The 26,190-nt window shown below is 57.5% G+C and overlaps 1 protein-coding gene across 5 annotated transcripts in view; it reads right to left on the bottom strand.

Annotated features, from left to right (window-relative positions):
- The window catches only part of CACNA1C (calcium voltage-gated channel subunit alpha1 C), a 475,349-nt gene that overhangs the window by 127,234 nt on the left and 321,925 nt on the right, over positions 1-26,190 (bottom strand). For 4 of the 5 annotated variants that reach the window (XM_061206075.1, XM_061206078.1, XM_061206076.1 and 1 more), the window contains exons 8-10: positions 23,581-23,777; positions 14,674-14,777; positions 7,980-8,152 (exon numbers count right to left, since the gene is read on the bottom strand). In XM_061206075.1, coding sequence (XP_061062058.1) covers positions 7,980-8,152; positions 14,674-14,777; positions 23,581-23,777 — 474 coding nt within the window. Of the gene's footprint in view, positions 1-7,979; positions 8,153-14,673; positions 14,778-15,039; positions 15,144-23,580; positions 23,778-26,190 lie in introns of all 5 variants that reach the window. The other variant, XM_061206079.1, reaches the window with a different exon arrangement.

Genomic DNA, 26,190 nt, shown 5'->3' with positions numbered 1-26,190 from the left:
TCCCAGTCACTGCACAGTCGTGGAAGGAGCCGCGGGCAAGGGGGCTGGGACCCCCTACCGCTGGCCGTACTTTTCGCACCAAGAAGATGCGCCCCCCCCCCCCCAGGTGGTAGCACCGATCTTTTCCTCTGTCTCTACTGCACATAGCAGACATCACACCAAGCTTCTTGTCCTAGCCGGACCCAGTGGCTGGAGCAAGTATTAGTAAACACAATGAGACTAACTCTGAACGCTCCTGTCAGGAAAGGGGTCCTCAATTTCTTCCTGCCCACGTGTGAGTGTACGTGCCTGGTGTGGGTGCATGTGCTATTTTCAGAGAATTTTGTTAGCATAGTGACAGGCCTGATACTGGATACCATTATCCTATCTCATGAGTCACTGAAATGAGATATAAGGGTTGGGCCAGCTGATTTGAAGCTTCGAATTGGGAAGGTAAACAAAGGCTTTTCCCCTTAAAGCCAGCCTGTCAAGCATCTAATTAGGGCTTTTCACCTCATCAGCAAGTTGTTGAGAACAGATCTATTATCTCACCCCAGGAGCAGAGGGACAGACAAGTTCCAGGGCAGCTGTAATCATTCTTTAATAGCTTTTGGCCTGTATTTTTGTTTTCTCCTGATCTCTAGTCTCGCAGGGGGCACATTCTGAAGCCCTCTGAATAGGACTTAGGGTCTGTTAGTCAAAACCAGCGTTGTGCTTGGCAAGTCATTTTTAGAACATGTATTTAGGAACCATCAAAAGCTCCTCTGTCTGGACGTTTAAAAATATCTTAATATCCTTACTTTTTTGTAAAAAAAAAAAAAAAAAAAGCCTACCACTGAAGAACCTTATTGAAATTCAAATGTATATTTTTGGAGAGGATAAAACTTTCATCACAGCTTTGTCTCGTGAGTTTCCCCTGCAGACCTCTTTGCAGGGGGTAAGTTTGGTCAGTCTGATGAACTCATATGAATTAAGTCTAAATTGCAAAAAGTGTATATTTTCATGAAGCTGAGTAAACGGCTTTCTTTCTTGTCCTAGCCTACTATCTGGACATCACTGGGAACAGGACATTCTACTGACCCCCCGCCTTCCTTGATGACCTCTACAGGACACTGTCCACTCGGGGACCGCATTCTGAGAACAGGGTCTTAAGGGCAGACACAGTTTTCTTGCTCACCCTCTCCTTGGAGGAGGGGTGTGCTGACCGTCACCCCAGTGCGGATCCAGACCAGGGGCAGGAGGAGGGAAGTTTACGGTCTTTGCAGTGAAATCCAAGTACAGGCTTAAAGTCGGGGGGTCTGGACACGAGCAAAACTGCTTGCTCTGTTCCGGGAGGGCCTGCCAGGTTCCGGCTGGGCTACCTCTGAGCACGTTGCGTGACCTGTCCTGAGACAGTGTTGAAACCTACGTGTCTGTTTAGAGGAAGTGGACCTGTAAGCACCGAGAGCAGGAGGAAAACCTGCCCTTGTCTGTCTTCAGAAATGAGCCAGGCTTGCAGGAAGCAGACCCATGACAACCAGCGCCCACCCGCATGTCCCCGCACTCACAGGGGGCCACGCGTTTCCCCACGGAGGCTGGGACACAGACTCGGTCACCCCACGGCGGCCGGATTCTGTGGTTTCTGATCCCGATGGAGCCGCGCACTTGGCTACAGCAGGAATCTGGGGCCTCGCACGGGGGTACAGAAAGATCATTGCGATGGACTGAACATGTGTGTCCCCCCAAGTTCACGTGTTGAAACCCTAATCCCAGTGCGATGGTATTTGGAGGTGGGGCCTTTGGGAGGCGATCAGGGTATGAGGGTGGAGCCCTTCTGAGTGGGATTCGTGCCTTAGAAGAAGAGGCCAGAGCACTAGCAGTGGAGGAAGTGGGCCGTCTGTGAGCCGGGCAGAGGGCCTCCCGAGAATGTGGCCATGCTGGGCCCCGATCGCGGACGTCCGGCCTGCAGAGCCGTGGAAGCCGATGTCTGCTGTCTAAGCCCCCGTCTGTGGAGATGTGTCACAGCAGCCTCGTGAGGGCAGGAGCGACACCTAACGTGGCCCCCGCCGCCAGCTGTCCCTCTCCCCCCGCCTCTGCCCAGCCTCACTCCGTCACTCGCCTGCTGTGTGAGAGTCCATCCACCCGCTGCGGGACCACCCCCTGCGGGACCACCCTCCTCGGGGCAGCTCCCCGAGGGCAGGGCTCTGCTGCTCCCGACCCGGCCCCAGCCCTGCCCCTCGAACCGCGAGGCCCAAACACAAAGTGACCACCAGCCCAGGGTCACAGCAGGCACAATCGCTGCTTAAGACGATGGGGTCCTTCCTGTTCCACGGAAGCACAGAGCTCTCCTGGCAGCACTGCAGCTGCCACAGAGGCCCGGACACGTCCATCTGATGAAGTGACCCAGAAGGACGGAGCCCTCACAGCCCTGTGTTTGGGGCCGTTACTCTTATTTTTCCATCAGCCACTGAGCCATAAGGGCAGGGATCAGATGAGGGGGAGCCACTGGGATTCTACGCAAGGCGCCTTCCGGGTAAAGTCACGGATAGAGACAGCCTTCAGCCCCCAGGTGTGTCCATCTGTTTGCAAAGCTTTACAAGAAAGTCACAGCAGCGCTTTATTGGGTGGCTACCTGGGTGGGCTGAGTGGGCGGATCCATTTGCCAGTGGGTTTGGTGGCCTCAGGGAGGTGACGTGAGCCCCCATGGTGAGGCTGTTGCTGGTTGGAGACCCGCCCCCCCCCCCCCCCCCGGTCCCCGTCGGGCCAGGATCCTGGGACCGTCAGAGGTTCCGCAGAGGTGACCCTGCGGCCACACGATCGCGCAGCGCTGAAGGTGGTTACATGACATTCCTCCAGGTGCACACGCCGGGGCAGGACAGGGGCTGGTCGCTGCCCTGGGGCACCCCTCCCTGCAGCCTCCTGGCCGACCAACACCCTCCTCTAACCAAGTTCAAGGAGTCCCGAACCGAAGGAAACTCCGACGGGTGGTGCCATTGACGTGCCCCCTTTCCAAGCACAGCTGCCCTCAGACCACTCCAGGCGGGCGGCTTCTGACCTCAGCAAACTTCCTTCTGCCCGAGCAAGATGCTGCCACGACGCCCTTTCACGCTCCAGACACGGTCCTTACAGTCATAAAGCTCAGCTCTGCCTGCCTTTGAAATCACACGCAGGGCCCTCTAGGGTAACATTTAAGATCAGATTTTCCACCCCCCGCCCGGCCCTCCTTCCCTCCGTCCACCCCGCTCTGCGCCTTAGACTGAGGGTGCTACAGATGCTACGACGAAGGGGTTAGAGGGACCTCTTCCAGCCGCGTCTGGCCAGAGAGGCAGCGGGGGTCCCTGTACCACCAAGGGCGGGGCCGAGGAGGGGTCCGGGCAGCGCTGGACTCAGGCCCACATCCCCGAGGTCGGGGGCAGCGTACAAGCTGTGGGACAGGACACGTTACCGTCTCTGAGCCCAGTTCCCCGTCTACAAAGGGGGCGTCAGTGCCCACGGGAGATAATCCCGGGGAGGATGAAACGAGACCGTCCCTGTCCTGTCCCCTCTCGTGCCCCCGCCCCGTCCGCCTCGGCGCTCTAGCCCAGGAGAGCCCGCAGATGCCGACCCTCGCCCACTGTCCAACCTCGGGATCCAAACAGCAGCTCCACACCAGCTGCGGAAGAACGGCGCCCTCAAGGAGTGCGCGTGAGTGAGAAGGTCTCGCCCTTGCTCCACTGGCTGCCAGCTTTCCCTTCTACTGTGTGGCTTTCACACCCTCCTTCCTTCCAGAAGCTACTCCACCATCCAAGGAAGATGGCTGTGGTCTTTACAGCCGGCTGGCAAGCTCCCCCAGAGCTGGTTTTGCTTTAAGAAGCGTAGGACGGCTTGCCTCGGCTGGGTCGGGACAGCTGCTTCTCACCGTACGCTCGACGTGGCCCTCGGGGGCCCCTCCACTGCACCCAGGCTGGGACGCTGGTGTCTACAAAGTCACGGGCCCGACAGCAGAACAGCCAGACTGCTCCACGGGGGGTGGGCTGTCTGTGGAATACCCCCCCACCCCCGTCGGGGGCCTTGTTCTGACCCGATTCCCGAGTGAGGGTCTGCATACAACATGGGTGCCTGGGACCCGCCCAGGGGAGTTATTCCCACCAGCCCAGAAGAATCCATGAAACAGCCTCGCTGCAGGGCCCCCGGGCCGCTTACCTCTGCGCTGGGTCTGAGCCCCAACGGACCTCATCACCAGCCCAGGTGAGCCGTTCCCCACCTGATCTCCGCGGCATTTCCAGCGCTGACGTTTTAGGGCGAGCTAAAGGTGATGGGCGGGGCAGGAGAGGCGTCTGCCCTCCCCGCAGGGTGTGGGGTTAGGACGGCCTCTAACACGATAACTTCAGGGCCAAAGTAAGAAGGGAGCTGGGAAAAAAAAACCGTTGCTAGTGTCCTTCTCACGCCGTCTGACCGGGTGCTGGTGGGACGCTGTCTCAGGACTCCAGGCGTGTGGCAGCCGTGCCCACGAGTAAGTCCAAGGAAAACTGATTGTACTAATTAAATTGTAAAAAAAAAAAAAGCTCAAATAATAATGCACGTGCCCTTGACACATACATGGTGTAGACCAGTGACGTTCAGATCGCCGCTCTCGAGCCCCACAGGGCCTTTCCGTGGGCAACCTGCTGCTCTCGGAGGCCCTCAGATCTCCGTGTGTCAATAACATGCAACCCCAGACGCCGCAGGGCGGCGGTGGCCACGCGGCTCTGCTGGCGAACGGTGATTGCAGAGGGGCTCCTGCGAACAGAACTGAATACGCTGGCTAAATACTTAACCTGCTTATCTGTGAGGAAACTCAAGTGTTTTGGTTCCACGGTCTGTCTTTTCCAGGTTCATCTGCACAAATGTCTGTCTTCGAGGACTGGGGCTGCATTGAAATGGTCTTAACGACATGAGAGAGAGATTCCCATATGCACAGATACTTAATCCATGCATTTTTTGATCTTGAGGAGGAGAAAGAAAGAAGAGGAGAAATTCCCGTTCCACGAGGGCAGGGATTTTTGAGGACCTTGTGCATCGCTATATCCTCAGGGCCTGAAACAGCGCCGGACACAGAGCAGACCTTTAATTGGCTGATGGATGGATGGGTGGGTGGAAGGATGATGAACTGAGTGTACTTTAACGTATTTTTTATATAATTTACTGGCCAACTCATTGACTCTAACTACTTAGAGAAACACCTCAAACAATGCCCTCTCTCTGCTGCCTTTCCGAGCCCTGTTCTTTCTACGGCCTCAGTGGTATCTGTAGCTCTTCTTCGAAAAATGAGTAACTGGGCTCCCCGTGGGTGTGCTCAGCTACCACGTCATGACGTGTCACTGAACTGTGTACGCACTGGAGCAACCCTGTGTCACCAGCGCCCGACAGCTGGCATTTCCTAAGTGCCGACGGGGCTCCTGCCCGGGGCACAAGCACGAGTTGCCAGAGCCATTGGTCAAGAGTGATAATACCCTTTTCCCTCTTTTCTCAAAAGACAACTTAATTTTTGAGCTGAAGAGAACTGGCAAATACACTGTATTGTAATCTTTTAGCAATTTCAAAGGCAAAGACACTACTTTGATAGAAACGCATATCATTAATAGCAGCATTTCTTCCCTTGTATTTGTTTCAAAGGGCAAACTACAAAGTTCTGAAGATCAGAATACAGTTTCTGAGCCATGGGCCTACCTTTTCTGTGAATCTATTAGGTGGCCAGTCCCTTAACAAGCCCGTCTCGTCCACTCTGCTCTTGACTGGACTTCCCTGCAGCCCCGGCCTCTGGACATGCCTCCTGGCTCCATACCCAAGCGTCTCTCATTCAGTTCCTCACGTGCTTCTATTTTACGCTCTGTCTTGTTTTTTCAGATGCCCAGTCCCCGGCCCCCTCCCCCTAGAACCGGCCCACCACCATCTCCACCACGGAAGGCGGCAGGCTCCGTTCTGTCCTCTGAGGACAAGGCCGAGGATGAGAAGCGGACCCCAGGCTCCTCCAGCCACCAGGAACGAGAGCAGGGGTGGGACGCCAGGCTTCAGACTGACTTCATCCACATTAGGGCTCATGAGAACCCTGGCGGAGACTCTGTCCATTGGGGCAGGCAGTACATTGTGCTCTTCCCAAAGCTCGGGCAGAAAGAGGGGGTAGATGGGCCTCGTCCACCTGATCTGCTCCAGCAGCAAAGAATTCTCCATCAGGGCAGGACAGGGAAGCAGCACGCCTGGCCTCAGAAAAGAGCCGGACAGCTGTGTCTCTGTGGACGGCCACCGAGTGCTGCGCGGGCAGTGGACACACAAGTTTCTACGAACACGTGAGAAACACGCTCCCACCCTCCGTCGTGAGCTGGGCTCCACCGTGACCAGGGTGCAGACCGGAGCCCAGAGCCGGCTCCTGTGCTTCGCAGTAGGTGTCGACGAGGCTCCCAGGCCAGCTCGCTATTCACACACCGCTGGGTGCCATGGACCATCCGCCATCCACGATCCGTCAGCAGCGGAATGGACGCTGCTGGCGTCTTTCCAGGAAGACTCTCAGCAGCATCGCCGCTCGCCGTTCTAACCCATCTAAGGCCTTGTCGTCCAACTTGCAAAAACTCCTTAGCAGAGCGTGAAGGCCTCGTTACCAGTCCCTGGCTATGTGTGTGTTTTAATTTTGTGTCCATTCCTTGAACAGAGTTATCAGAAAGCACGTCGTGGAAGGCTGTATTCAATCCATCTCTGAGACGATGGAGGCGGGCCTGCTCTCTGCTCACATCCAAGTCGTCTTCCTTCTCTCTCCACCTGCTCCCCCTCCTAGATTCCCACTTAGAGCTCAGGTACCAACGAGCAGGAACGCACAGAACCCGGCCAGGGAGCACGCACACAACCGGCAGAACCTACGCCCACGCACAAGGCCACTATATCCGCACGTGCGTCGGGATACACGTGCGCACACGCGTCCTGTGCCCTCCTGGCCTCTGTCAGGACACAGCGATGGACACCCTGCTTCCCCGTCAGCCCCCGGAGCCTCAGCGGGTCTCTCTTCTCCCTCTGGGCCTGGGAGCCTTTCTAGCTTCCCGCCCTTATCTGCCTGACCCCGCTCAGCAAGCATCTCGGCTATTTAACCTGATTGGTCCCTTGGTCAGAAACGTCCCGATTCAAATGTGCGCAACCCAAGGAAGGGGGCCCGCAGGAGGAGGAGAGAGTGGTGGGGGTCACAGAGACGGGGGGTAGAGGCGGTGCAGGGCACTTAGAGTCACATTCACCCCACGTCCCAGGCACCGGGGGCTGGTGAGCGCTCAGAGCCCCACCCCAGAGCTGCCAGATCCAAGGAGGAGCCCAAGACCTTGCGTTTCCAGCAAGTTCCCAGGTGATGCTGGTGCATCACCTGGTGCCCAGTTCCCTGGGCTGGTCCAGGGCCCACATGACAGAACTGCCGGCTGTATCCGATGAGCCTGAACTTCCACGATGCATCATCTTTCTGACACTTGAGAGTCAATATCATCCATCACTCTCATGACTGTCCCAGCAACAATCTGCCCCGTGAAACCCCAGGGGAGGGATTGGGCTCAGTTTCTAAAACCTAAAGCTATTCTGCCAGTTTCCTCCGGGTTTCCCCAACCTTCCCATTTAGCACCTTCCCAGATCTTTGAATCTAACCTCCTCGAGGGAAACCTTTGGCTCTTTTCCCTGAGAAAGCGCAGTGGTCCTTGGAAGGGGGGAGGGAGAGCCTGCTTTCCAGGTGGTGGTGGGGGAGATGGTCCCGTCTGGATAAGCCTGGAGCAGGACTCCCGCCCCCGACACAGGGAGCCGGAGCTGGGAGGAGGATGTCGGATTTAAAACAAAGAGCCCGACGGAGCCAAGTTTCCACCGTCCCAGGACCAGAGGCTCTAGGAGGACTAGGAGGCTTTGCTCCACACGTGGGACTGATTTCTGAGAGCAGAGAAGGACGGCCACCCACGAGACCGTCAGCACGGGGCGGGAAAGCCCCTGCGCCTCGCCGCGCCCCCCGCCTCGCCCAGACCCCGGCCCCGGACGGGGAGGCTGCTCACTGTTGCGGGGTTTCTCCTCGTCCAAGCCCTCGTCCTCGTTCTCAGGGTCGATGTCCTCCGCCTGCGTGATCCAGTCCAGGTAGCCCTTCAGGTCCTCCTCCAGCTGCTGTTTCTCCCGCAGCTTCTGGAAGTCGCCCCGGGCCTTGGCCTTCTCCCTCTCTTTGGAAAACTCTCTGGCGAGAGGGCGGAGGGGCAAGAAGAACAAAGCGTTAGTTGCTTCGCGTGGGAAGCCGCCGGCCGCACCCGCACTGCACAGACCGCTCCCCCTGTCCCGGGTCTGATCTGCTCTCACGAGAGAGGATGGAGTCACTGGGGCGGGGCGCTGCCTGACTCGGGACACGAGCGTGGCGTGGACCGAATCCACTTCCTTTCTTCCTGGGCCATGATGGCAAGCTCTGCCTCTTCATGACAAATGTTCTCCAATGACCTGGAAAGGCCTTCTGAGCAGTAACCCGGCGGGACCCCCGCCATAGCCCCGGGAGACGAGGAGTTGGGGTCGAGCTGAAGCCCACTCCCCGCACTGCCTCTGCCAACCCTGATGCCTCCTCAGTGGCTCAAAATCGGCCACGGTGGGGATACGTACACCACGGAAATCGTCAAATGTTATCAACCAGGGCTTTTCCCTGCAGAGAGCCAGTTGTTAACGTCTACCAGGACACCACTGACGTCAGACCCAGGAGACCTCACCTCCTCACCCCCCATTCTCATTTCTAGGGTTCGTTCTGCCCCGTTCAGCAAGCCTGGAGGGGTTTCTAATCTAGAGAACGTTCTTTCCCACATCGAGGGAGACAGAAGAGGATTCCAGACACAGGAAAATGTCCTGGGGGGTGCCCTTCGGGTTAAAAAAGAAATCTAATCAGAATGGAAAAATACATAAAATCAAGATGATGTAAAAGTTAAATGAGGCATTCAATCTAAAGCAATGATGAGTAGAAACTAAAATTAAGCTGGGATTTGCTGGAAGAAGAGCTCATTGAAAAATTTTGGAAAACGTCTGTTTCTTTCCTATTTTCTATGATTCTGTCCTTATTTTCTCTCTGACCTTGAATTCACTTTCTGAGCCAGGAGGGACCTGGCAGCCAAGAGGGGAGTCAGGGAGGCTGGTTCTCACTCTCAAAGCAAGTCTGTGCCTTTTCTTCCGAAATAGATAGGAGCAGCCTGCCTCTGACCTCCAGTCTCTGGGAAATGGGGCTCCTGGTGTGTGTGTGTGTGTGTGTGTGTGTGTGTGTGTGTGTGTGTTGGGGGGATGCACTGGGCCTCTTGGTTTCTTCCTAGAGACGTGACTCCTCCTTCCCTCAGCAGTTGAGGCCTAGTTCAGGGTGGGAGGCCGCAGAGTCCACCTGAAAGGGATTCCTTGCACGAGACAGACACTCCATGGGAGGGCCCCGTGGAAGGAAGGACACACCGACAAGCCATGGGGCAGGAAGGCTCAGCCCTGGAGCCCCTGCGCCCGCCGTCCAGGATCTGCATTCACTGCAGCCGTGGCAGGAGCACAGGCCTCGGCTGTGACCCTTTATGGTGAGGGTCGGGCCGGGAGGGGTCTGGGGGATGTTCTCACCGGGAGCTGTGGGCTCCCGAGCTACGAGTTCTCTTTGCTGCTTTGACAACGCTCTGGTTGGGATGGAATGTTCTTCTTCACTTTGATTGACTCCAGTTCGAATCGGACCAACCTTGCTCTTTCTTGGGCTTCCTGGCAGCTGGCGGCACCGTCTCTTCCTTCCCAGGGAAACGGGGCTGCACTGACAGCTGACAATGTGGACGGAGGCCTTGCCTCCATGGCGGATGGGCCCGGAGGGAGTACCCAGGTCTCCGCATCCGCCACTCCTCCCGGGGCTGCGGTTCGCCACCCGGAGAGTCCCTTCACAGAGCGGGGCACACCTGCAGCCCCCAGACTGCAGCTCCAGGCGCCCCCCCAACCGCCCTTCCGCCTCCACACACTTGAGAGCTCCATGCCTTGTGCAGCGGGTTCCGGTGGAAGGGTGACTGAGTAGCTAAGGGTCCGTGCTTCTCCTGGAGCTGGGATCAGACTGGAGCTGGGATCAGACCAGAGCCGGGAAAGCTGACCCAGCCGTGCGTCACAGCACCTGCTCCGCGGAACGAAGTCTCGCCACCCGTAACCCACGGCCTCTGGGAACCAAGACAGACATCCGGGAGAAGAGGAAATGAGGTTTCCTGGGGTGCGAGGGGCTTCGAGAGGCAGCAGAGCCTGGAACCCGCGGAGAGTGGGGCACAGCCTGGCCCGGGCGGGGAGGAGGTGAGGGGCTCCCTCTCCGGGCTCCACGCAGCAGGGACGTGCAGGGTGGCAGCGCCCCGCTCTCTTCGTCTCCTCGCTGGGCGTCCCACGCGGCCTGGGCCCAGGGGCTGGAGCCGGCCGCCCGGTCAGTCGCGGCGGGTCTGCGCGAAGGCAGGAGCACGTCCTGTGCGCGCTACGGCCGACAGGACAAACGCAGCGGAGAGCCCGGGCCGGGTGCGCACTTGCCCCGCTCGCAGAGGGCGGCCGTGTGAAGGGTCCATCGGCCGGGCTCCAGGCCCCACGGTGACCGGTGTGGCTGGTCCTCGTCACCCACGGACTCGGCGTCTGCAGACCCGCCTCCCCGCGAGGCCCTCTTCGTCACGCCAGCCACACCGCGAGCCCTCGCGGTCACTGCGCACGCGCAGAAAGGCGGGACCTGGGGTCACGTTCCCGGCTGAGGTTGGACGAGGGGCCGCTCGCCTCCTTGGTGGTGCAGCTCATACTGTGAATAAGAGCCTTTTTACAGCCCATTTCTGCATTTTGTGCTTTCCGTTGGTGATTTTTCTGATTAAAACGGCCCCCGAGCATGGAGCCGCCGTGCAGTCTGTCACCCCAAGGGCACGAGGGCTGCGAGGTGCCTCACAGGGTAAGTCCGTGTGTCTGACAAGCGGAATTCAGGCCTGAGTTACGGGCTCTGGGTTGAGAGCTCGGTGCGAACGGATCAACACCGTGCCTTGAACGAGGCGACTTCACACAGACGCGCACACACGACAGCTTGTGTACTGACGGCAGTGTCGTGTCCAGAGCCTCGCAGGAACCTAACCCCACATCCCCTGAGGGCAGAGTCCGGTGTTCACGAATCCAGGGCTGGTGGGCACTTCGTGGAACAAGCCTTCCAGAAATCATGCGCATCTCCCCTGCTCCAGCCACGAGGCAGTGTGTCCGGGCACTTCTGCTTCCTCGGGACCTGGATGGAGCGTCTTAACTGTGGCCCGTGGTCAGGGATGCTTTCAGGTTGTAAAATGCCCACCCTCAGGCCCTCTGCCCCATCTCCCCAGGGGAACAAGAGCTGGGCACCCACCCTCTGAGAGGGACCGGGCCCCTTGTCACCTGAAGACACACGTCTTCTCTGTTTACAACCACTTAAAACCAAAAAGTAACCAGAGTCCAGGGTCCAGGGACTTTCACCCGATGGCACCTTCTAGTACAGCTTCCAGAATCTTGTGGCTGCCGTCACTGTAATTCTCATGGCTAGGAGGCTGAGATCTCTGGAGGGGAAGGTCATATAATCTGGTTCTTATCTGACTAATATCAGTCCTACGACACGTGAGGATCAAGAGATGATGACCGTGGATGCGTTTGGGAAAAATCCACGAGATGCACATTTACACGGACGCCTCCAGGCTCAGCAGGGATGGGTTTCCAGACAAAGGACGGCCGTCCCTCTGATGACCAAAATCTCTGAATTCCGCCCTTAAAATGGAGGCTTTGCAGAGTGTCGCTCTCCCTGCCTTCCTGAGCAGACGACCCCAAGCGCACCTGAGCCCTTCCTCGGTGAGAGCAGGGTGGAGTTCATGAGGACAGTTACCGTGCTGGGCTCTGAAACGATGATAGTACTCTTAACTGGTGGACGCAGGGTGTCGGCCCCCAGCTCCAAATGCTCCAAGACTGCAGTGCTGCTGGGGGAGCTCTGTTCTCCCTCGAGGGCTGTTACGTCTGCAGGGCCGCTGGCCCCCAGCTCAGGACCTGTCCGCAGCCTTCGGGGCTGGGGCTCCCCAGCTTCCTCTGGGACAGTCCTTACTGCGGTTCCCACCCGTCTCCTCCCAGGTCTTGGCTGTCATCTGAGGACACGGGATTAACCAGGCCGATGGGCTTGGGGACGGTGGAGCCTGGGGGACGGGGACAGAGGCCGTGGGTCCACGTGGCGTGGGTTTAATCTCGGATCCTCCAGGCCCCACCGGTGAGAACTGGGGGAGTTCCCGCACGTAACCTTCACTCTTCTTCTCTGTGGAGGTGACACCCACTTGGCCCCAGCTCGCGGGGGCGTCGTGGGCAGCAAAGGAGCGCATCCACCGAAGGCGCCGAGCCCGGGGCCTGCCGTCAAGCTCCTGACTGCCGACACCACCCCTGGGACGGGCCTTCCGTGAGCGCTGAGAGGTTTCCGAATGCTTCTGGAAGGCTGGCCGCCGGGTGAATAGGCATTTGGCTGTGCTCCAGGGTAACTACCACGCTGCTGTCCTGACTTGTCGAGACAGGGCGAGCACCACGCGTGCTCAGCCGATGGCAGCCTGTTTCTGGGCCTTCTCGCTGCGTGGCCAGCCCTCTGGACAGGCCGGGAAGGGGAGCTGCGCATGCTGGGCAGAGGGTGCCCGGGGCCGGGGGAGCCTTGGGGGATGTTCCCCAGCAACGTGGGGAGGAACGGGGCAGGAGCGGGTGTGAGGAGGGCCCCGGGGACACGGAGCAAGGGCTGGGCGCACAGGCCCAGACTAGACCGGGTTCCTGGAATCCCGCAGGCTCCACACACCTGCTCTCACCTGAACCAAGACTGGGCCTTCAAGACCACTCTGCCCGCCCCCAGCACTGCCGCCATCGGGCCCCACTTTGACCCCCTGGGAGGAGCCGAGGATGGGGGCGCCGCTGGGGGAGCCGAGGATGACCAGGCAGACCCTCTGCTCGAGGGGGGCTTCATGGTCGAGGCCTCAGCCTCCACCTCAGACTCCTGGGGGGGACTTCAGTGCTCAGACTCGCTCCTCGTCTCTGCGGCGAGAACGTGGAAGCACCTTTTTCAAGGTTCAGAGCCCTGGCGTGTTACAGGTCCAGCTTATTCAACGTTCGTCTACGGGGCAGCGGCAGGAAGATGGGAGCTGGGCTGCACCTCGTGCTGACACTGACCGGCGAGGGGACCCCCTACGAGCCACACGGCGTCTCAGGCTCCCTCCCCTCGTGTCTGGAAGCAGGTCTAACCTGCGACGACCCTGTTCAGTAATCTCAGCTCTGACACCTTCGCGTAACCAGCGACCCCAGCGAGGACAGCATGGCTGTGTGCTGAGGACTCGACGTAAAGTACCTCGCTCTACCATCCCAGCGACCGAGGAGTTGGGATTATGATCTCCGTTTTGTCAGATGAGTGAGTAACATTTAAAAACCTTCTTCCTGGAGCATCCAAGTTTCTGCCTTGAGTGGGTTGACTTTTCAACGCTCTTCCTGACGACTCCTTATAAACAGGGCATTTTCTTGTGTTGGACACAAAAATGGAAACCCTTCCCCCCTCCAGGCAGCTGACCGGGGCGTCTGCCGGCCTGCGTGTCACTGTCGCCCTGATGGAAGGTGCCAGCCCCTGTGCAGCTGCTCGTGGCAGAGGCCCGGTGTGCTGGAGCCCCTGCCGGCACCCCAGCGGGAAGGGCTGAGGATGGAGGTGGACTCTGTCCCTCCCCCACTTCCAGGACTGACCCCGACGCTCCTGCGAGGCCTTGGGCTGCGGCAGGAGGGGGTGGGAAGTCTTCCTCCCTCGCCCGACTCTCCCCAACATCACGTCCCCAGAGACGGAGGAAAGGCTACGAAGCAGCTGCCCCTCCCCACGTGGCGAAGGCAGAAAGTGTCCCTGGGAGCCTTCAGGCGATGGCCTTGCATGGCTGGTGAGGGCTCGGGAAGAAGAGAGTGGGCCCAGGAGGCGTCCAGTGGGACCGAGGTGCAGAGGTGGCTGCCCAGGGCTCCTCGGGCCCCAGCCACGGGCTGCCTCGGCCACGTTTTAACTTCATCTGAGCAAAGGCTGGAATTAGGCGGGCCTTGTACTTGGAGCCAAGAGACAAAGTTAAAGGAAAGTGGATTCTATCTCCTCTGTGCTCCAGTAATCGATGGCTTCAAACAGCTGAGCGCCCTTCCTTCCAGAGAAGGGATACAGAGATGGACGGCCCAGTCTGTGGTGAGAGCCAGAGAGAATGAGCATTTCAGTCTGTTTTGTTTACTTGCATGTTAGCTCAGACTCCTGGTACCCTGGCCCAGTCAACACTGGGTAAAGGGGACCTGAGTCTTCACTGCCAGCCTGCCCCGGACTGTGGCTGGAGAGGTAGGGCGGGTACCCGTCTGCGAGGCTGCTACGCGGGCCAGGAGCCCACGGCCCACGAATCTTCCTCCAATTCCTCTGCCCAGCCCTTCCCACCCAAGGGGCTCAGCTGCTCCGAGGTTCCTGGAGAAGCCTCCTGCCCTCCTGGACAGCCTGGGGTGGACGAGTGGCAGGAGACAGGTGGACCTGGGTACCTCTCACTGCAGCCCAAACCAGTGGGCTCGGCCTCGTGCCTCTGACCTCTGCCCAGCCAGGCCAAGGACATTCACTTCAAGGCTCCTGGGGTGGCCCCGTGTCCCAGGTTCATCAGAGTCAGAAAAAGAATAAAGCCAGGAAGAGCAGAAAGAGTAAGTGAAATAAATGGAAAAATCAAGACCTTTTTCCTTGGTCCTGCTTACCCGCTAAGGACACCGAGAACCAAGTTAAGTACAAAAAATGACCCTATGATGATTAGTGTAACAAAATAGATCCAGGGCCAGTCCCTTCCCACGGCATCATTGACCTGGAAGAACGGAATCACAGTTAGTACAGCTCCGAGAGCAGCCGAGCACGGCCCTGCCCACCCCGGGCCCGATGCCGACCAGGCAGCACCGGGACCGGGGCCTCTAGGTCATCAGAGGCCAAATGGCCTGCCCAGCCGACGGCCAGCACGCCTGGCTGAAAGGAGACGTTTTCTGTTTCTCCTGGGCCTGGTGACGGATACAGCGGAACCTGGGGCCTTGCTCAGCTGCGTCGTAAAGAGGACATAGAAACGGTCAGCTTACCCGCTCAACACACCAAGAACCAGATTTAGAACGAAAAAGGATCCAAAGATGACCAGACTGACAAAATACACCCAGGGTAACTCGTAGCCCATAGCGTCCTGCATCTGGAAAGATGAAGGATAGTTAGGAAAGGGAGAAGCAGAAGTGAGTCAAAGCAAGTAGGCAGGGAGGCAGGGAGGCTGTGAGCAGAGGCTGGCGTGGGAGACCACTGTCACCGAGCACCATCTTGACCCAAACACCCCGTGACCTTGACCTGAGCAAGAAGAGCCTCGGCACGCTCTGCCTCAGGGGGAATCTCGCCTGGCTCTCTCTGTCCCTTTACTTTCTGGAACAGAATTTTCCTCCGATGTTATCTATTCAGTTGTCTGAGAAGCTGGGTCACCTCTAAAGTGGTTCTTCCTACGAGATGGTTTTCGCTCAGTTGGGTTTATGTGGCCACTGCGCCCGCCACCCTGGCCTCAGCTCTCAGGGACTAGCTGGGGGTTGGAACCTTCGGGCACACGTGGGGAGGTGCCTTCCTCAGGGGGTGACCCCTGCGCCTGGAGTTTAGGGTGGACCACACTGCCTTATCGGCACCACAGGCCTCGGGCCGGGGAGGACGGTTGTTCAGGTTGGACTCAGGGAACAGCCCCTGCGCCTGCAACTCACGGGACCGTGGATCCCCGTGGGAGGTTGACGCCCCCGAGTTTCCAAATTCCTAAGTGCACAGGCTCCCCGAATGACCTACACCCGTGGTTCTCAAGGTGTTGTCCCCGGACCAGCAGCATTGGCCTCACCGGGGCACCTGGGAACGCGTTTGGAACTGCACACCCAGGGCCCTCCGTCCACACTGGGGGTGCCCGGCGACCATGTTCTCACCAGCCCTGCGGTGAGTCTGATGTGAGCCAAGGTTTGAGAACCGCTGGTCCACGGCCCCCAGCCTCCGAGGCAACGGCACAACTGAGGCTGTGATTCCCTGCACCCAGGTCCACGGGGCGGCTCGTGTGCTCTGAGAAGCAATGACTGGTTTTCGGTGCTGCCCCCGCGCGTCCTTTCCAAATCTGCTCTCGTCTACCAGGGGTTACGGTGTCTCATTGGAGGCAGCTCCCCAACGTGACCAGAGGGCAGAGAGCACAGCTCTGTCCCACCCTCGGGGTCGCCGGTTTGAGCCACGTAAGGAAAAGGTTCCCAACACGCAACTTTCCCAGGTCACAATTCAATCCAATGTAATTCGAGTCTGTGGACATCCTCACTGCCACGCGGCCGCTCTGTTTTCCACGCAGCACGTACACTTTCCAAGTGTATAATCGACTCACTACTGTGCATCGTTTGTCCTCTGTGCTGGAGTGCAAGTGGCATGAGGACGGGCGTTGGGTGTAGCCTGTGCCCCCAAGTGCCCAGAACAGGGCCTCGTATAAGGCGGGTGCTCAGTGAGGCCGGCCGGGTGGACGGACGGGCCCCCTCTGTGCCGGCCCCGCTACCCACGGGGAGGCCCTTGCTGTAGGGGGACAGCTCAGTGGACGTCGGGTGGCGAATGCGGCTGCAGGGGTGAGTGTGCACAGCCACGGGCCTCCAGGAGAGGCTGCAGAGGCTGGTGAGGCCGGATCAGGTGGCCCGGGGGTGCCACTGTGGGGAGGAGGGCAGGGGCAGTAAGGCCGCCTGGAGGCCGCGTGGTCCTGCCCCAGGAAGGGGTTCCAGGAACTGGCAAGTGTTGGGACGGTGCCGGCAGCGTGAAGCACCCAGCACGACGGTGAGAGGAGGGCAGGGCACCGAGATCCGTGGAGTCAGAGGCTGCCCCGTCGTGGGAGCTGGGAGCCTCCTTCCTGATCCAAGGCTGCCGAGGAACCCACACAGGGCCATCCAGAGACGGGCTTGCTCCCAGTGCCAAGGGCCACCCTTGTGAAACTGCCCCCAGAGCCGGGCAGACGGGGATGGGGAGGGAGGGCTGGTGCCTCAGCAGCCTTCTTGGGGGAGATCTCCCCTGGCTGGTTCCTCGTGCCCTACATTTTGTGAACATTTAAGTTCATGGAAAATGCAGTCCTCCAGGCCACACATCTCTGACAACTCAAGGAACCCATGAGCCTCGGAGGCTTCCTGGGCCCCTATTTAGTTTGAGTGTCCTTTCCTCTGGGCCACAGGCAAGGGGTGAGGCGTCCAGCAGCACTGGGACCTCAAATGGATGGAGCTACAGACCTCCTGACCCCCAGATACCCACCCCATAGCTAGCCTCATGGTAACCTTGTGACCCCTAGATAACTTCCTGACCCCTAGATACCCCATAGCCAGCCTCATGGTAACCTTGTGACCCCTAGATAACTTCCTGACCCCTAGATACCTCATAGCCTGCCTCATGGTAACCTCGCGATCCCTAGATACCCCACAGCCAGCCTCAGGGTCACCTCGCGATCCCTAGATAACCTCAGGACCTGCGGACACCCCATGAAGAGCCAGGGTCACGTCCAGGGGACGCATGGCCTCCACCTGTCCTTATCCAACTCTTTGGTCTCCTCCGAGACTGTGGGCTGGTCTCTCCGAGGGTCAACGTGGGGGGCTGCAGGTGCAGGGTGGTGGGTGGAGGACAGACGAGAGGTGAATGAGCTCCTGGGGGTCCTAGGCCCCCTGCCCTGCGGCCCGTGAGCAGCCAGAGGGGCCTCTGGGCCTGCCGGCCCTGGCCTTGTACCTCCCTCCACGACCCCGTTTGCTCTGGGCCCCCTGCTCCAGGCAGCCTGGGCACCAGCGCATGTGCGGGCAGCTCTGAAGTAGGGCAGCGCCAGAGCGGGGAGATGGATGGCTTCAATCAGCCCGAATGGCGCTATTAAGAAGAGAAGCATCAATAAAGCCATATTTTTAAAAAATGACCCAGATTGCTGACACCATTATTTAGAGGTGAAAAAGGACAGGTCTTCTCAGAGCACTGAAGCCAGACGTTTCTCAGGCCCCTACAGGGAAGGGGTGCGGAGAGGCACCCTGGGGCCTGCCACCTGCAGCCCCTCGGCCCCCGGGCCGGGACCTCACAGGGTGTCCCAGCCTTCGCTGGAACACACGCCTTACTCTCCCCCCACATCTAATTCCTAGAGGGAACCACAGCCTCGAACCTCCAAATCCAACATACATGTTTCCCCGAGAAGAAAATTCAGGAGGAACGATGGCTCCGGCCCGATTGCCTCGGGGTCTCCCTCCATCCCAGCCGGTTCCCGGGAGCTTTCATGTCTGGCGCTTCCCCCTCTAAGGTCTGGGCACTGCGGGTCCCCAAAGGCTGAGCAGTTTGGGGGGCGCGGGAGGCTGTCACCTGCCGTCAAAGGCAGGAGGTGCGGCCCATAGAAGTCACAGCGCATTACGGGGACTGCGGTCAGGGGGCAGGGTCTGCTCCGTCCGGAAAGCCAGTGCCCTGGGCGATGGCCCAATGAACCCCTGACCTTTGTCACCTTGCCTGCGGGACACGGGGTCCGCCCACAGGTCACAGGGGGAGCAGCAGGTTGGCAAACACTCTCGCCCGACACCTCCTGCCCCTGCTCGCGGCAGCAGGAAGGCCCGGATCTTGTGGGAGACGCCAGCAGGCCCACGACCAAGGAGGCCAACAAACCAGCCCCTCCTGGACTCGGCCGGGACCCCGCAAGGAGTGGAGGCCCCGTGGACGCCTGTGCCCTGACGCTGTTGTCCCGGGTGGGCCTCTGGCACTTGGTGAGACCACTGGGTGGCCGGGCTGATTCTTGGGTCTGTTAGGAGCCCGAAGCACAGTTCTCTCCAGGCTCCAAACTGGTATAAAGCTGGCTTTTCCTTCTCTCCTGCTCCCCACCCAGCTCAAGTCCAGCGACACCCCATCTCCTCTGACAAGCTCTCCCTGCTCTCGCCGAGCCCTGCGTGGGACCCACGTTTCTCTGTGTCCCCATCTCTCCAATTACACCCAAACTCCTTGAGCGCGGGCCTGGGGACCTTGTAAATGCTCACTAAATGTTCAGTCGAATTACTGAGGAATAAGGACTTGCCTAATGCCAGTGAAATGAATAAAACAAAACCTAATAAGTAAATAAATAATAGCTTTGAGAGATGTAAATTCCCCTTCTTCATATGTTTATAAACCATGGGTTTATTGTTTAGGTAACAGATCCTCTGTATAAAGCGCTGTGGGCGCTGAGTGGTAACGCTCTAACTCAGGCAGATTCAGGGTTCAGGACCAGAGGGTCCTGAGGAGACCTAACACCTTCTCTACCTGATCCCCATTAAGGAGCCGAGGATGCTGTCTTTGGGTTATTGGAGGATTTTTCCTCAGCTTTTCACTTCGAATGACTATTAGGTCATCAGTAGAACTCAGCCCCACCAGCTCTGCTTGCTGGATGCCTTCAGAGGCTCATTTCCCGTATTTGTAGCGAAAAGAGGTGCAGATGGAATGGGAGAAAATAGGGTGAAACACCTGAACTTCTGCTTGGATGCAAAAGACCTTCGTCATAAATCAGGGATATTTCGGCAGCACCGAGACCAGAGATCAGTGGCCGTGGTGTGTATGTGTGTGTGTGAGCGTGTGTGCACGCGTGTGTTTACAAGGAATGTCCTCCCACACGGGTGAGTGTGGAGCTGACGACTGACTTGTGCAAAGTTTAAACCTTAGACTTTCATTCCCAAGGTCTCCTGCTGAACCAAAACTAAGGCAAGTACGACAGAAGACGCATCTTTCCTTTATATGATTTCTCAGGAAGTATTCTTTCTAATCTTAGTTTTAAGCTGAATTTCTAATTTTTAAAAATGAGCAGAAGAGTTGGTCGTGGAGACACAAACTGGGGAAAACGGGAGGTGTCAGAAAGAGGGGGTCCCGGGTGCCAGTGGAGGAGGTGGCCCCCGGACGCAGGCCAGAGGGCTGTCCTGTGCCACATAGGACGCAGCATCCCGGGGCCCCAGGTCAGAGGGCATCATGGGCAGAGGTCAACAGAATCCTCTTGATGGACAGTTGTTGAGGCACTGAGATTCCTAAAGCACTGGGTGCCTGAAGCCCCGCTAGGAGCCCCCTCGCCGGCCGCCCTCCCCGGGACTGGGTGCCTGAAGCCCCCCGGGAGCCCTCCCCCCTGGTCAGGGCCACGCTGCCGTCCCCACGATCAGGGGCCATCCGCGGCGGGTAGAAAGTCAGCGATGAGCAGACCCTAGTGCATGATGGTTGACCTGGCTACACATGGAGGGGGTGCTCAGATTTCACATGGACCCCAGCTCTTGGGCCACGTCTGAGAACCTACAGATTGTCTCGGTTCAGGAAACCCGAGCCCCAAACACACAAGAAAGCAGCCTGGAGTGACACGCCACCGGGTGGGGCAAAACACACCGGAGAGGAGACCTGGAGACGTGGCATCCACGGGGGACAGTCCGACGGGGCTTCCCTCTCTCACAACTGCTCCCAGGGGCAGCCCACACCTTTCACTCCATCACTTTCCCCGCTATTTTTAAGAGGTGTGGACATTCTGATAGTAAGCGGACAGGCTTTGGCTTAAGAAGCCATTTCCCAAGAAACTCCCACCCCCAAGGCCCAGCTCTGGCTTGGTCTCCAAATCCCCGTGTGCCCCCGCCCTGTCACCCGCAGACTCCTGGAATGGGCCACGGGGAAGGCAAGCACAGGGGCTGCCGGGAGCCCGTCCCAACGGGTGGTGTGAACAGCTGAGGAATCGTCCAAGTACTACTGCCTAGGCTTGCTCGTGCTGGCCGTCCACGAACCCTTCCAAGTCGGGAGCGTGGGATGGGCTGATGGATTCAGACTCAAGGCCACCCCAGGAGGAGCTGGGGGCCTGCCAACGGTCCCCCCACCTCGAGCCAGCTTCAGCACTTCGGTGCTCCAGTGGCCTGTCAGCTCCCCAGGGATGTCTATCCAGCCGGTGGGTCCAGTCTCTGTGACACCTGGAGCCGTGGCTGCCCGTCCCCACGTCCTGCAGACCTGTCCCCGGGACTCGGGGGGAGACGCGTTCCTCCGAGCGGAGGACCCTGGGCCCACCCTCCACAGAAGCCATCTCCCTAGCTGGGTTCAAGCCAGTGGCACCAAAGCAGCACCGTGCGATGGGAACGTTAGGCTGCAGGGGACTCGGGCTCTAGCTGGAATCTCCCGGGAGCCTTTGCAGGTGCAGGTGCTGGGGCCGGACTCTCAGCGGCTGGTCCCACGGCTGGGGACGGGGGAGCGTGGGCCCCTCCCTGCTTAGAAAGTTCCGTGTTTTACACGAAAGCACATGGAGGTGTGAGAGTCTGGGGGCTTGGAGGAGAAATCCTGAAGGCGAGGAAGGCGCAGGGGGAGGGAAGAAGGAAGGAGGAGGAGAGGCGAGAGAAGTGAGAGCCAGCAGAAGAGTATGCAGGCAGGCGCTCTGGGCTGGGAGTGGCTTTCCTCGACAACACCCGCCGGGACGCTCCGTTTCGGTGTCAGGGGGGGTGTGTGTGTGTAGGTGCGCATGTGTGAACACGTGTGTGCACACACATACACACACGCGCACACGGCTCGGCCATTTAGGGAAGGTCAGGGCGAGGCTGTCCCATGGGCCTGGGACTGTCCCCCACCTCAGACACTCCCTACTCCCGGCCCGAGCTCGTCACCCACCCACCACCCGCAGAGGGAAAAGCACAACACAGCTGCTGAAAATTGCTGGTTGCCATGCGTGCTCCTTCTCACCCCCATGCTGGCTGTCACATCTGGCTGGTGGGGGGAGAGGGAGGGAGGGATGAAGGAGGATCCCAAAAATACATCAGGGACATCAGCAAAGTAAATTATACCTATTCCCCTAACCCCACACCCACCCACCCACTGCCACCCTGCCCTCAATTGGATGCTATGGGAGGCGTTTCCATAGCAACTTGAGGGGCGGGCTTGAAGCTCATGTGATGAGCCTCCAAAGCCCAGTTCCACACAGTCATGTGTTCTGCGCTGCCCGTTTGCAGAAGAACGTCTCTGTCCTTGGCTGGCCAGAGGGACCCACCCAAGATAGAAGGACCCGTTAGGGCCACTTTTGAATTCGATCTGCTTTACTAAACGAAATTAAATTTGCCGAGGTAGAGTAAGCTCAACGCCCTTTGTCTCACAAATTATTCAAAACCAAGTTCTTATTGAGGATGAGCCTGGGAGATGGGTTCCAGCGTTCCACCTCAGTTTGAGGGAGGAGTGATTAGACACTTTGCCTTTTTTGAAAGTGTCACAGCGTGGCCACTCTATGGGGCTCTAGCGGCACTGCCGTTGTTCAGTTTAGGTCTAGTCAGCTTGCCTACACTGAACTGGATGTTACTGTGTCTGAGTCCCGAGGACCTGGGCACCCCCGGTAAGCAAGGAATGCTCAATACTGTCTGCGGGGTACAAGGCACGAGGGCAAGTTTCAGCTGGTCCCGCACAGAGACGTACACAATTCACGGCAGCGCTGGGTCTCAGCCTGCCGACTCTACCCCAGAAACTGGGAGAAGAGGGCTTTTGAATTGTTGAAAAACTATTTAGAAGCTACAATGCCCAGAACGCACAAAGCATCTCTGAGCCGTGCCAGGACTCCTCCTCCTGGTCCGGGAGGCAGTCCATACCTCTCCTGGCACTAGTTCTTCCCAGTCTGGCAGCTCGGCTTGCTGGGAAGGCATCCACACCCCTCTCCCTCCCAAGCAGCCTCTTAGACCGTTTTCAGGACGGCCAAATCCATCTGACTATTTGCGAAACTCTGGGTGTGATGGTATTTTCAAGCCTGGCAACAAGCATTTTCCACCCAAATGCTGGAGCACAGCACCGGGCTCCAGCAAGCCAGTTCTCACGTGGAAGCAGGAGATACTACAAAGAATTACATTTTCTGGAGTTTTTACAAATAATGGACTTGACTCTGCCAGAATGGACAAAGATCAAGTATGATGTGTCTGCTTACGGGGCAGAGGCTGTATGAAAATCTGGCACTTCAAAGTCTGGCAAAGTAGTGTTGGCTGCCGGGTAGTAAAAAGAGCATCTTTAAGGTGAAAGGAGATTTACTGCTGATTGGCTGGCACTCGAGAAGTGGCATTTCTGAATAAGCACCGCATAACCAGTGGAGCGTTTTGTCAGCAGTGAAAAGGATGGCAATGCATTTGTCTGATGGAGTATTCTGATATAACGAGGTAAGATTAACACGAGAAATAAAAACATGATAGCATGCCATGATGCTACACGATTCAATAAAAATGGTTTCTTCTTAGAAGACCAGGCCTGAGTTTTCTCTTTAGCCCTAGAAATTGAACTCTGTGCCCTTCAGCTCTCTTTTGGGGTCAGAGGCAGGACACGGCTGGGAACAGAAGGGGCCCTACAAGGGAACAGGAGCTGAGAGGACCCTTGGGTCGGGATCGGCCGTGTCCCCACGGGGCTGTGTGCCAGCATTTCTCACTATGGAGGACGAACGAAAGGTGACACTTGTCTTGGGCTGGTGGGCAGAGAGAGACTCGTTAGGGTGAGAGTCTCAGGCAAGACCTAGAAGAAATCAAAGGCCCTCCTCGGCCGTTCCACCCCGGTATGCGTGTGACCACATCACGGGAAGACGGAGAAGGTGTACGTCGAGGAGAAGCCGGCAGTCTGCGGGCTCCCTGCCCCCGCCCGTTCCCAGCACGTACCCAGTAGAGGACGTCGGTCCAGCCCTCCATGGTGATGCACTGGAACACGGTCAGCATGGCGAAGGCAAAGTTGTCGAAGTTGGTGATGCCGTGCTTGGGCCCATCCCAGCCCGGCTTGCACACCGTGCCGTTCTGGCACTGCCGTCCGTGGCCCGTCTCCAGGGCACAGGGGGAGGGGTCGTCTTCTGCTGGGACATCTCAAATGGCCGGGGGAGAAGCGAAGGAAGCAGGGGGTCGGGGGAGAGGGACGGGCAGAGAAAGAAGAGAGAAGTTAGAGAGAAAAGTGATGGGCGAGGCTGGTGGGACAGCAAACGACCCCAGCGGCAACAATGCAGAACACAGTTACATCAATGCCCCAAACACGAAGCGAACGACACAAGGCACTAGGTATTCATTTTGTGTGGTCATCAATTTAGAAGGTCAGTGCTTTCAGCTAATTGTTGTAAAACTGTTTTTTAACCTCGGTCATTGATTTCAAAGACAGGAGGGCTGTTGGCTGTCAAATGGGCAATGAAAAAATAACTATGATGCAACCACTCTGAGTGTAAAACATCCTGGAACATGGTAGTGAGTCCTCGTCTTCTTTTTTTGGTGGTTAAGTATCTGTAGAAACTTCCGCTGGAATGCCAGAGTTCAGGGCGAGGGCATTGTTGATTGGAAGGTTCTTTCACGTAATTGGCCAGAGATCCCGCCCAGTGATATTTTCTGACTCCACATGGGTCCGTGACATATTACATGATGCTTTACCAGCGATGCAAGTCACTTTACAGTGGACGCCTTCTTGATGAAGGAAGGAAAATAAATTCTGATGGCGGGAAAAGTACCTACTGCAGAGCTTTATCCCAGCCCCTGAGCACAAAGGCCACTGCGGTATTTTGTGCATGTTGCGTGGAAACTTGTGGACCGCCCTTTTCTCCAGCATTAGGACCTTTCAGAAGAGAAGACCTGTCTTGACCTCTAATCAGGACAGAGTGGCGTGGATGATGGGGAGGACGCTCCCCAGGTATGGCGCACTCTCGGCTTTTTCAGGAAACAGCATAACATCTCCCGCGGCCGCAGGCTGTGCTCGGGCCAGGAATAGCTGCTAGGAAATTAGTGAGTTAAGATATTTGTCGTGCAGAGATCATTGGTAAATTGAACTAAGACTTGGTTGAGTTAAGAATTTCCATTTTGGTAAAATACTGAGAGACTTGGTCCCAGCTGCGGGAGGTAACAGTGTGGAACTCACTGAAGTTTGTGAAATTAAGGACATCGTCTTATGCTTGTAGGAAGAAACAGTGGTAAACAGAATGGACCTTAGTTCTAACAAACAGATGACTGCCTCCGACTTCAGTGAAGATGTGCCCCCAGAGAGAGAATTTGCTTGTCATCCCTCGTTTGGGGATTCCAGGCCACCAGGGTCCTCTCTGGTTTCAAACGTACCCAAGCAATCACGGGGCGAGGACCTCTGTACGGAGACTATGGGTTGCTGGGCTGTTTCTCAGTTTGTGGCTTCAAATCGCAGCTGTTCAGGAGGAAGATAGCAGAGGAATATTAATCCTTAACTAAGGGGTGACTCTTAGGGAGGTGGACTGAGCTGAGTGGTTGGAGACACATGCTGACTTGTGTCCTCTTGGCTTTTCCCTTTCTCTCTCTTTTCTTTTTTTTAAAAATAAATTTATTTTATTTCTTTATTTTTGGCTGCATTGGGTCGTCGTTGCTGTGCGCGGGCTTTCTCTAGTGGTGGCGAGTGGGGGTTACTCTTCGTTGCGGTGTGCAGGCTTCTCATTGCGGTGGCTTCTCTTGTTGCAGAGCACAGGCTCTAGGTGTGCGGGCTCAGTAGTTGTGGTGCGCGGGCTCAGTAGTTGTGGCACACAGGCTCAGTAGTTGTGGCTCGTGGGCTCTAGAGCGCAGGCTCAGTAGTTGTAGCACACGGGCTCAGTTGCTCTGCGGCATGTGGGATCTTCCTGGACCAGGGCTCGAACCCGTGTCCCCTGCACTGGCAGGAGGATTCCTAACCACTGCGCCACCAGGGAAGTCCCTCTCTCTCTTTTCAACAGCTTCACCGAAATCTAATTTACATGCCGTACAATTCATCAGTGAACACGGACAGCTCAGTTATTTTTAGTAAATTTATAGAGTTCTTCAGCCATTGCCACAACGCATTTGGAAACGCTTCCGTCGCCCCAGATTCCCGAGGCCCTTCTTCCATCCAGCCCTGGCAGCCACACCTGCTGTCTGTCTACAGCTCTGCCTGCCTAGGAATCTCACATCAACAGAATCACACACAAGGTGGCTTTTTTCACGTAGCATCGTGTTTCGAGATCTGTTCCTTTGCACGGCCGTACATATTACTGTGCGTTTATCTGCTCGCCCGCTGATGGACAGCTGGCCTACTTCCAGGCGGGGGCCATTGTGAGCAGCTCGGCTTCTGGCTTGTTCCTGGCCTGGTGCTTTAGGTTGTATGCCTGTGTGATGACTAAGGCGCTCCCTGGTCCCTGAACTGTACGGGGGACAACAGTGTCCCCATCATTTCCTACTCTGGGGTCTAACCCCCAGGAGGCCTCCATTCACGTAATGGAACTCCAGTCATAGTTTTTTGTGACTTTTGACATTTTGAAATCTTTGGAG

Source organism: Eubalaena glacialis, chromosome 11, assembly GCF_028564815.1.
Source record: "Eubalaena glacialis isolate mEubGla1 chromosome 11, mEubGla1.1.hap2.+ XY, whole genome shotgun sequence".
Taxonomy (NCBI): domain Eukaryota; kingdom Metazoa; phylum Chordata; class Mammalia; order Artiodactyla; family Balaenidae; genus Eubalaena; species Eubalaena glacialis.
The sequence above is the reverse complement of the archived record's forward strand: the minus strand, read 5'-3'. Positions and strand labels throughout refer to the sequence as shown.